Here is a 12590-nt window from a genome sequence, read left to right on the forward strand (position 1 = left end):
TCCGTTGTTTTTTATCCGGGGCATAGGATAGAGAAGCTGAATGATTCTAAAGGTTAAGTGGGAGAATAAGGCCAAATATCTTAAACTAACCTATCCATTTTACTGATATACTGTTTTGATATTTTTTATACTTTGTTTTAATTTTCCGATAATGTGTATAGTTTACAGTTGATTCCCCTCTTTGAAAGCCAGCAGTTTCCAGTTTATATTTGTACATAGGTTTATTACTGTAAACCAGTCTCCAGGAATCTACTATAACTTAATATATAATGGATACTATAGTTATCTTAATGCAGGACATATCCACAAGGGGGTTAACTTCTTTGTACACGATTATGCCATATGCTCTAACTCCCTACCTCTACATAGGTACTGTTATAGTGCTTAGGTTGACAGTGTTTGTTTCTATCCTCAACTATTTTATTTACTGGACAATTAAGGTAGGGTTAGCACTACATTTCTCCCCAGTCCTATAATACTAGCCCTGAGCTATAGAGGCAAAAATACGCATTCCCACCTCAAATAATTATGATCACGGGCTCCATTATCCCACTAACTCACTTCCAGTATCCTGAAAGATCAATGTCACACACCTTTAGGCTTTAATTCATTAACGGCTAGATTACGAGTTTTGTGGTAAGTGCGGTGCGGTACTAACTTGCAAGTTATTGTCACCGCTCACTTCCCTACAGCGCTGGTATTACAGGTTTTCATAAACCCGGCGTTATCAGGCAAGAAGTGAGTGTAGAGCAAAATTGAGCTCCATACCGCACTCCAATACCATCGCTGCTGAAAGCTGCGGTGAGCTGGTTTTACATGCTCATGCATGATTTCCCCATAGACATCAATGGGGAGAGCCGGCTGAAAAAAAGTCTAAGACCTGCAAAAAAGCAGCGTAAAGCTCTGTAATGCAGTCCCATTGATTCCTATGGGGAAACAAAATTTATGTTTACACCTAACACCCTAATATGAACCCCGAGTCTAAACACCCCTAATCTTGAACTTATTAACCTCTAATCTGCCGCCCCCGACACCTACATTATACTTATTAACTCCTAATCTGCCGCTCTGGACATCGCCGCCACTATAATAAACATATTAACCCCTAAACCGCCGCACTCCCGCATCACAAACACTAGTTAAAGGGACAGTAAATCTTAAAAATAATGTTATATAATTCTGCACATAGTGCAGAATTATATAACATTATATTAGCCAAACATTTATAAAACATAATATACCCTATTAATTTTTTTTAAAAAACGTTGTTTTACAGACCCGCTCTCTGTACTCTGCTGAGCGGGTCTGTTATATTTACTCAGCGCATCGGGCCAGCTGTATAGTCACAGCCTGGCCCGACCGCGTCATAGCACTAAGTGCAGCTCGCTCCTGCTCTGTCAGACAGCAGGAGCGAGCTGCACTTAGTGCTATGGCGTGGTCGGGCCGGGCTGTGACTCTACAGCTGGCCCGATGCGCTGAGTAAATATAACAGACCTGCTCAGCAGAGTACAGAGAGCGGGTCTGTAAAACAGGTTTTTTTTTTTTTTTTTAAATTAATAGGGTATATTATGTTTTATAAATGTTTGGCTAATATAATGTTATATAATTCTGCACTATGTGCAGAATTATATAACATTATTTTTAAAGTTTACTGACACTTTAAATATTATTAACCCCTAATCTGCCACCCCTAACATCGCCGCCACCTACCTTAATTAATTAACCCCTAATCTGCCGCCCCCAACGTTGCCGCCACTATACTAAATTTATTAACCCCTAAACCTAAGTCTAACCCTAACCCTCCCTAACTTAAATATAATTAAAATAAATCTAAATAAAAATTGCTATCATTACCTAAATAATTCCTATTTAAAACTAAATACTTACCTATAAAATAAACCCTAAGCTAGCTACAATATAAATAATAGTTACATTGTATCTAGCTTAGGGTTTATTTTTATTTTACAGGCAAGTTTGTATTTATTTTAACTAGGTAGACTAGTTAGTAATAGTTATTAACTATTTATTAACTACCTAGCTAAAATAAATACAAATTTACCTGTAAAATAAAACCTGAGTTACACTAACACCTAACCTTACACTACAATTAAATAAATTACCTAAATGAAATACAATTACCTAAATTACAAAAACCCCCACTAAATTACACAAAATAAAAAAATACATTATCAGATATTTAAACTAATTACACCTAATCTAATAGCCCTATCAAAATAAAAAAAGTCCCCCCAAAATAAAAAAAAACCCTAGCCTAAACTAAACTACCAATAGCTCTTAAAAGGGCCTTTTGCAGGGCATTGCCCCAAATAAATCAGCTCTTTTACCTGTAAAAAATAAATACAAACACCCCCAACAGTAAAACCCACCACCCACACAACCAACCCCCCAAATAAAATCCTAACTAAAAAAAAAATCAGCTCCCCATTGCCCTGAAAAGGGCATTTGGATGGGCATTGCCCTTAAAAGGGCATTTATCTCTTTTTCAATTGCCCAAACCCTAATCTAAAACTAAAACCGACCCAATAAACCCTTAAAAAAAACTAACACTAACCCCCAAAGATCCACTTACAGTTTTGAAGACCGGACATCCATCCTCAATGAAGCCGGGAGAAGTCCTCAGCAAAGCGGCAAGAAGTCCTCAACGAAGCCGGGAGAAGTCTTCATCCAAGACGGCAGAAGTGGTCCTCCAGACGGCATCTTCTATCTTCATCCATCCGGCATGGAGCGGGTCCATCTTCAAGACATCCGGCGCGGAGCATCCTCTTCAATCAAAGTCTTCTTCCCGAATGAAGGTTCCTTTAAGTGACGTCATCCAAGATGGCGTCCCTTGAATTCCGATTGGCTTATAGAATTCTATCAGCCAATCGGAATTCAAGGTGAAAGAATCCTATTGGCTGATGCAAGCAGCCAATAGGATTGATCTCGCATTCTATTGGCTGTTCCAATCAGCCAATAGAATGCAAGCTCAATCCTATTGGCTTATTGGATCAGCCAATAGGATCCTATTGGCTGATGTCTTGAAGATGGACCCGCTCTGCGCCGGATGGATGAACATAGAAGATGCTGTCTGGATGAAGACTTCTGCCCGTCTGGAGGACAACTTCTGCCGGCTTGGATGAAGACTTCTCCCGGCTTTGTTGAGGACTTTTTGCCACTTCGCGGAGGACTTCTCCCGGCTTCGTTGAGGATGGATGTCCGGTTTTCAAAACTGTAAGTGGATCTTCGGGGGCTAGTGTTAGTTTTTTTTTAAGGGTTTATTGGGTGGGTTTTAGTTTTAGATTAGGGTTTGGGCAATTGAAAAAGAGCTAAATGCCCTTTTAAGTGCAATGCCCATCCAAATGCCCTTTTCAGGGCAATGGGGAGATTAGGTTTTTTTAGTTAGGATTTTATTTGGGGGGTTGGTTATGTGGGTGGTGGGTTTTACTGTTGGGGAGGTGTTTGTATTTTTTTTACAGGTAAAAGAGCTGATTTATTTGGGGCAATGTCCCCGAAAAGGCCCTTTTAAGGGCTATTGGCAGTTTAGTTAAGGCAAGGTTTTTTTTATTTTGGGGCGGCTTTTTTATTTTGATAGGGCTATTAGATTATGTGTAATTAGTTTAACTATCTGATAATGTCTTTTTTATTTTGTGTAATTTAGTGTTTGTTTTTTTGTAATTTAGGTAATTGTATTTAATTTAGGTAATTTATTTAATTGTAGTGTAAGGTTAGGTGTTAGTGTAAGACAGGTTAGGTTTTATTTCACAGGTAAATTTGTATTTATTTTAGCTAGGTAGTTAGTAAATAGTTAATAACTATTTACTAACTAGTCTACCTAGTTAAAATAAATACAAACTTGCCTGTAAAATAAAAATAAACCCTAAGCTAGATACAATGTAACTATTAGTTATATTGTAGGTATCTTAGGGTTTATTTTATAGGTAAGTATTTAGTTTTAAATAGGAATTATTTAGGTAATGATAGCAATTTTTATTTAGATTTATTTTAATTATATTTAAGTTAAGCGGGGTTAGGGTTAGACTTAGGTTTAGGGGTTAATAAATTTAGTATAGTGGCGGCGACGTTGGGGGGCGGCAGATTAGGGGTTAATAGATGAAGGTAGGTGACGGCGATGTTAGGGGTGGCAGATTCGGGGTTAATAATATTTAACTAGTGTTTGCGATGCGGGAGTGCAGCGGTTTAGGGGTTTGTTTGTTTATTATCCTGGCGGCTATGTCGGGAGCGGCAGATTAGGGGTTAATAATTGTATTTTAGTGTTTGCGATGTGGGAGGGCCATGGTTTAGGGGTTAATAGGTAGTTTATGGGTGTTAGTGTACTTTTTGACACTTTAGTTATGAGTTTTATGCTACAGCTTTGTAGCGTAAAACTCATAACTACTGACTTTAGATTGCGTTACGAATCTTGCGGGATAGGCTGTACAGCTCACTTTTTGGCCTCCCAGAAAAAGCTTGTAATATCGGCGCTATGGAAGTCCCATTGAAAAAAAGACTTTACGCACATTGCGTAAGTTAATTTGCGCTAAGGCCAAAAAAGTGTGTGGTGCCCCTAAACCTGCAAGACTCGTAATACCAGCGGTAGTTAAAAAGCAGTGTTATGAGCCTTCACGCTGCTTTTCCACTCATACCGCAAAACTCATAATCTAGCCGTAAGTTTGGTAGCGTGGACTCTTCTACATAACTGACTTCCCTTTCAACTAAACATGTCTTAAAGTGTTGTAAAATCATCATGCTCTAATTCACTATGATTACCTCTTATTAATTAGGAAGAGGGGAGGATGTAAGTTATCATATATGGGCTCACTCGGTTATTTTGGATCTGTCTTTCTTTTTTTTTTTGGTATATTTATTTATAAGATCAGCAGCATAACAATGTTTATCAGGACAAAGACAGAATCAATAATAGGTTACATTGATTTCACATATTCCATTAAAAATTTTCGACAAAAAGAAACATAGATTTAGGACATCCTTTTAGTCTCCAAACTTAAAACTATCAGAAGCTACCCGCTCCATTTGGATCTGTCTTTCTAACAACAGCTTTAAGTAGGCAAAATTAAGTTTGCCCTTCATTGGATTTCTCATTTTGATAGTAATTGGATTTATGTTCCCTATACTTTTCATACTAATATGCTTTATTACAAACTTTGTTCTCCTTTTGCAAGTTTTACAAATGTTTGCAAGCTCAAAAGTGTTTTTTTATCTGTGCGTAGTTTTTACCTGACTAGAGTAATGTGTTCATACTCCTAAATATTTATTGCATTTGCAAACTAATTCTATTTTTGTCAAAGCTTCTGTAATAGTGGTCTAGCTATACGCTTAAGAGTAGTGCAACGTTATTATTTCATTGTGTGACTACTTACTTATGGATATTGAAATGTTTAGATGCCTCACTTTTATTATATTTATCAGTTACTAATTCATATTTATCTAGACACAAGAGAGATCACCACAAAGGCTAAATTCCCTTATTTTTGTGTCACAAGCTTATCTAGGCCCAGAAGCGCTTGTGAGCTGCATGTATCATTGCTAGTCTATATACTCACTGACTGTGTGCAATTACCTAGTCATTAAGCGCTGTATGCCAATATACTAATAGTTATAACTTGACCTTATTCCCCCGTTTTCATGTAGAACTTTATCTTCAATTCTTACAATTTCTCGTTAGATATCATCCTATTTGGCAAATGACTTAATTAGGGAGTTGAGTTTTTTTATTTATACTCTTAGAAAATTAGTTATGAAAATTCTACATGCATATTACGATTCTCAATGATAAGATTGATTGTATTATGACTATTTTCAGATATCCTACTTTTGTAAACAGATATGTTATCTACAAGATAATTTTTGTATTTTCTTTGTCATTTTATAAAGCATAGTTATGTGAAATGGAGATAATGTACATGCTACTATGTTTTGAATGTTGTAGCGCTAAATACCTAAATAAAAATCTTTGATTTGAAAAGAAAAAAAATTCAAGAGGTGTTTAACGACCTTTTAAGTAACCTTATGTCAAACTTTGTCTTATATATGATTTTGTTTTTTTGTGTTAAATACGTAGGGGCCGATTTATCAATCTCTGGCGAACATGATAAGTTGTAGTGTATCATGTCCGCCAGACATCGCTGAATGCAGACAGCATAGGCTGTCGGCATTTAACATTGTGCAAGCAGTACTGGTGAACTACTTGTGCAATGCTGCCCCCTGCTGATTTGATTGGCCGCTAGCAGGGGGTGTCAATCAACCCGATCGTACACGATCGGGCAGATTGATGTCCGCAGCCTCAGAGGCAGCAGACGAGTTAAGGAGCATCGGTCTTAGGACTGCTGCTTCTTAACTCATGTTTCCGGCGAGCCTGAAGTCTCACGCAGAAACAGGGGTATTTAACCCCATTCGGGCCATGATAAATCGGCCCCAAAGTTTGTTCTTTTCAGGGTATGTCAAAACAAATATTACATTGTTTTTCAGAATCAAACTGCAGAAGAGCAGTGAACAGGGGCTATGTGCACGGACTCTTGCAGCTCTACAAAGAGTGGCACTTGTGCGACTCCACCAACAGCTTCATCAGTATTCGGAGAGGCCTGCTGAGGTGTCTTAAACACATAACCAACGTGCAGTCAGGCCGGGACGCCTTCCTGCAAGCCAGGGGAATGGAAATTCTTTTTACTACAGCACAAGTAAATATTATAAGTTTGTGTCTGCGGTGAATTCAGTAACAAGTTATGCTTTTTTTTTTATTATTTGAAATGACCTTTTCATTGTATTCAGTTTGCTAGTATTTGACATCTACAGGATGGTTTGAGATCTTCTAAACAGCTTCCATGTATATGAACATTTCAAGAGCCTTTTTTTCTTCTTCTTTGGTTTGTAATATATATATGAAATATGGATAGATAGATGGATTTTTTTTCTAGAAAAAAAATATTAAAAACTGCAATGAATTGGTAATATTTTATAATATAATTTTATAGCACTAGCAGCCTTGTATAGAAAATGTATAGAGAAACTGTAATGTCATAGGGTCAAGACTGATTAATCTGTTATTTATAGAATATGATACATTTCCTATCAATCCTGTTAAAAAATAACTCATAACTTAAGGAAAATCAGATTGTACTATTTTATACAAATTATAGGTCTCGCAGTGCAGTATAGAAAATGTATGGGCACATTACAATGTCCTAGGGTCAAGATTAATCAATCTGTTGTATGCTTTTCATTCAATTATGTTTTTTATTTTGCTTACAGTCTCAATGTCTACTAAAATTTTCAGTTCCTTTCTAGTTATTCACCAAATTAAAGCAGACGTTTTTAAATGAATTGCACTTTTCTCAGTTATGTCAGGAAAGTATTCTTTTTCTTTGGCTTTTGACACAAAGTAGATGAATTAATTTTGTTTCCTAGCAAAAGGAAATACAGTAACAGAGATATCAGCATACAATAAGCTTCTTGTTTATTCAGACAAAGGGGCCTATCTATCAAGCTCCGAATGGAGCTTGATGCCCCGTGTTTCTGGCGAGCCTGCAGACTCGCCAGAAACAGCAGTTATGAAGCAGCGGTCACAAAGACTGCCACTCCATAACCTGTCCGCCTGCTCTGAGCAGGCAGACAGACATCGCCGGAAATCAACCCGATCGAGTACGATCGGGTTGATTGACACCCCCTGCTGGTGGCCCATTGGCCGCGAGTCTGCAGGGGGCGGCGTTGCACCAGCAGCTCTTGTGAGTTGCTGGTGCAATGCTGAATACGGCAGGCATATTGCTCCCCGTATTCAGCGAGGTCTAGCGGACCTGATCCGCACTGTCGGATCAGGTCCGCCAGCCTTTCTTAAATAGGGGCCAAAGTATTTTGAGTGTACTATCTTTTTAGTTAAAAAAGTAAACAGTAATGTTTATCTCCTGTGTGTGTTTATGTGGTCATCACTTGAGACCTCTTTTGGCAGTGGACTTTCTTAATGTGTAATGACATAGAAATGAACCTCTTCTGTCATTAAAGGGACAGTCAACACCAGAATTTCTGTTGTTTTAAAAGTTAGATAATACCTTAATTACCAATTACCCAGTTTTGCATAACCAACACAGTTATAATTATACACGTTTTGCCTCTGTAATTACCTTGTATCTAAGCCTCAGCAGACTGCCCCCTTATTTCAGTTCTTTTGACAGACTTGCAGTTTAGCCTTCAGAGCTGTCTCCATGGTAAATTCACGTGGATGAGCTCAATGTTATCTATATGAAACACGTGAACTAATGCCCTCTAGTGGTGAAAAATGATCAAAATGCATTTTGATTAGAAGCGGCCTTCAAGGCCTAGGAAATTAGCATATGAACCTCCTAGGTTTAGCTTTCAACTTAGAATACCAAGAGAACAAAGCAAAATTGGTGATAAAAGTAAATTGGAAAGATGTTTAAAATGAAATGCCCTATTTGAAACATGAAAGTTTTTTTTGGACTTGACTGTCCCTTTAATTATATATGCAGCAATGCTTATTTTTGGCTTAGAACGGGGTGGACTAACTGCAGCCTGGGTGCCAAATCCAACCTGCCACCTGTTTTTGTATGAACCTCAAGCTAATAATGGTTGTTATGTTTGATAAAAAATCAAGAGAATAATAATTTCTGACACGTGAAAATTATATGAAATTTAAATTTCAGGGTCCATAAATTGGAACACAGCCAGTCTCATTAGTTTATGCATTTTTTATGGCTGCTTTCACTCCAACAACAGCAGAGTTAAGTAGTTCCAACAGAGAGAGTATGTCACGCACTGCAGATAGCACAGTACAATTAAAATTAAAGGAATGCAACAGCCAGAAAATAATTAGTATTTAAAGGGGCGTGAAACTTGAAAATGCAATTATAAACAACTTTCTAATTTACTTCTATTATCAAATTGTCTTTGTTCTATTGGTATCTTTTGTTAAAAATCAGGAATGTAAGCCCCGGAGCTTGCATGTGTCCAGAATACTATATGGCAGCAGTTTAGCGAGAATGTTATCCAATTGCAAGACCACTGGAAGACAGCACTATCTAGGTATCTCTTCAACACAGAATATCATGGGAACTAAGAAATGTGATAATAGAAGTAAAATAGAAACTTTTTAAAATGGTCTGCTCTGTCTGAATCACAAAGGAGTTTGGATTTCTTATCCCTTTAAAACAGAGTCTCATCACAGCAGAATTTCTTCACAAAATTTGAAATTTGTTAATAAAAATGTTTTGGAATTAGTTTTCTGCCTCTTTATAGAAGTACCCACATAAGTACCTTTTGGCCTGCAAATAGTTTATATTTAATAGCTAATGCTATCTGACCCTTTACAGAAAACGTTTGCTGACCACTGGCATTTAGTGTCAGATAGACCATCACTATATGAGTTTTCTAAAACATAATATAATCTTTTGTGATTTATTTGAGCGTTAACAAGGTATTTACAATTCATTTTCAAAATTTGATGTCCTATTTTCCCCTAGGAATGTTTACCTTGCAAAAGCCTTGATTTCCTGGTGAGTGCTGCAGTTCAAGTTATGAGAAAATGTTTTCCAAAATGCCCTCTTTCATTGGACTCTATACATAGTTCATATACATTTCCAATTCCTAAAACAACTATATCTGAAACACCAACAAAAACATGCTCATCAGAAGGTAAGTGCGAACAGCAACCTTCATTATGTACTAGTATCATGAAAATAATATGAATTAAATATAAGACTTACTCCAGAATTGTAAAATGCTGAAATGTCAAGGGGGCGCATGTATAACAGGTTGGATATATTGTTAGTTAACAGTGTACCATATGCAAAAAGACCAAAATATGATTAGCATACAAATAAGTCCCAAAAAAAAATTGGATGCACTTCTTTAAGGTAAGGATGGAAGTCTTCACCTAAAATAGGCTATCATGTGGTGGCTGCCTCCTCCTCACAGACTAGTCCATATAAGCTGCAGTGTAGATAAAATGGAACAAAGGGCGCCTCATGTGTAGAATCACTAAACATATGTATGAGCTTGATGATAAATGAGCCAAATGGATACTCACATGTTACTGAAGCACCCTGACCTTTTCCACTACTTGTATTTGTTTTTAAATTATCATTTTTTTATTTTTTTTTAAATTAAAAAAAAATCCAAGTGTAGTGGAAGCACCTTACCTGCTTGTGTTCACCAATTGGAACACAAACATTAGCACCATCCTCATTTATCATCAAGCTCATACATATGTTTGGTGATTCTACACATGAGGCACCCCTTTGTTCCTTTTTATCTACACTGTTTACTCCAGAACTGTTATTGTTTAAAAAGATAGATAATCCCTTTATTACCCATTCCCCAGTTTTGCATGACCAACACAGTTATATTAATATACTTTTAACCCCTGTGATTGCCTTGTACCTAAGCCTTTGCAGAATGCCCCCTTATCTCAGTTTATTTGACAGACTTGCATTTTAGCCAGTCAGTGCTGACTCATAAATAACTCCATGGGAACAAGCACAGTGTTATCTATATGACACACAGGGACTAGCTCTGTCTAGCTGTGAAAAACTGTAAAATGCACTGAAATAAGAGACAACCTTCAAGGGTTTAGAAATTAGCATATGAGCCTATATAGATTTAGCTTTCAACCAAGAATACCAAGAGAACAAAGCAAATTTGAGGATAAAAGTACATTGGAAAGTTGTTTAAAATTGCATGCCCTATCTGAATCATGAAAGTTTAATTGACTTGAAATAACCAAATTTTACTACAAATGAATTTTTCTTTATTATTACTCAAAACCTATTTCAATAACAAAACAAATAAAGGTTATCTGCTGACCATGAATGCAGTCTAATAACTTTTGTTTGTGATAGTGAGATCTAGAGAACAGATTCTAAGCTGAAATTTTATTTAAAAGGACAGTCAACACTAGAGATAACATTATCTGATATTTAAAAATAAAAAACGAAGATCCGCCTGCACCGTACCCCTTTTGTCTTGCCTACTTGCTTCTACTAGTAATCATTGTCGATAACTTCTATAATATGATGTAAATATGGCAGCCTAACTCCCCCACCATTACATAGCTACCTTCTTCTTCAAATGATCAGCCAATCAGAATCCAATCCTCGGTCAGAAATTGCACACGCTTGCAATTTCTGACCGAAGATTGGATTCTGATTGGCTGATCATTTGAAGACGATAGCTACGTAACGGTGGGGGGAGTTAGGCTGCCATATTTACATCATATTATAGAAGTTATCGATGATGATTACTAGGAGAAGCAAGTAGGTAAGACAAAAGTGGTATGGTGCAGGCGGATTTTCTTTTTTTATTATTAAATATTGGATAATGTTATCTCGAGTGTTGACTGTCCCTTTAAAATAATACCAAACCGTATCAACTTCATTATTTCCAAAAAAGCTTACAACTATAATACAATGCTCTTTATTATAAGCAAGAGCTAAAGTAAAGATAATCCCATATGAGCAGCTTACAAAGTGTAGTTACATCATTGTAGACACACAGCTATATAAAACTCATCTTAATAACGTAGTTTCTGGGTTGCAATCCGTCCAGGATGGAGTCACTTTTAGTTCACTTGTTCTTTTTTATTTATTTAAAATTTACAAAATCTGCCATAAACTAACTGCATCTTTATTACTCTTGACCAAAGCATACAACACAAATTACACCATTAATCACCTTTTTATAGGTATATCTTTGTTTACATGTTTTGTTAATATGTGATTTGTTTTACTGTAACGTGGCACTTTATGAGCAAGAAAATAATGGTAATTATAAGATCACTATAACTGATATAACAGCCAGTAGTTATTGTATGCAGTATTTATATTTCTATTAATAATCTATTACTTCCTGTTGTAGTTGATTCTGAAGATGAAGAAGAAGATGCAGACAAAGAACTTGGAACTTCTGATCAAGATAATAAAGATGAAGTAGGTATTTTTGGTTAGTAGTATTGAATATACACTTTATATTTTAACTTGTAGTTTAAGTACTCCTTGAACCCATACATTAAAATGCTGACAGAGCAATGGTACAACAATAACCTTAAAAAGGACATTATTTTGGTGTCAGAATTCTAATTGGATACTGTTTTTATTTCTTTTCACATATCTATTTGAAGCAGAGAATCAATTTCTATGTGAACCTAGATTAGTTATTGTACTTTGTAGGGGATGTCCCATTAAACGAAAGGTTGTTTATATTTGTTTCACTTAGAAGCTTAAAGGAGCAGGAAACCCCAACATTTTCTTTAATGATTTGAATAGAACATACAGTTTTAAACAACTTTCCAATTGCTATTATCAATTGTGCTTCATTCTCGTGTTATCAATTGCTGAAGGAACAGCATTGCACTACTGGCAGCTATCTGAACACATCTAGTCAGCCACTCACAAGAGACAAATGGATGCAGGCACCAATCAGCAGCTAGCTTTCACTAGTGTAAGATATGTGCGTATTCTTTTTCAACAAGGGATACCGAGAGAATGAAGAACAACTGAAAATAGAAGTGAATTTAAAAGTGTTTTAAAATGACACGCTCGATCTGAATCATGCAAATTTTTATCACA

General features: G+C 36.4%; 1 protein-coding gene across 1 annotated transcript in view; it reads left to right on the forward strand.

Annotated features, from left to right (window-relative positions):
* The window catches only part of AGBL1 (AGBL carboxypeptidase 1), a 1247389-nt gene that overhangs the window by 259330 nt on the left and 975469 nt on the right, over positions 1-12590 (forward strand). Inside the window, exons 7-9 of the mRNA XM_053717645.1 lie at positions 6487-6695; positions 9489-9660; positions 11881-11951. Coding sequence (XP_053573620.1) covers positions 6487-6695; positions 9489-9660; positions 11881-11951 — 452 coding nt within the window. The remainder of the gene's footprint in view (positions 1-6486; positions 6696-9488; positions 9661-11880; positions 11952-12590) is intronic.

This window comes from Bombina bombina, chromosome 6 (genome assembly GCF_027579735.1).
Source record: "Bombina bombina isolate aBomBom1 chromosome 6, aBomBom1.pri, whole genome shotgun sequence".
NCBI lineage: Eukaryota > Metazoa > Chordata > Amphibia > Anura > Bombinatoridae > Bombina > Bombina bombina.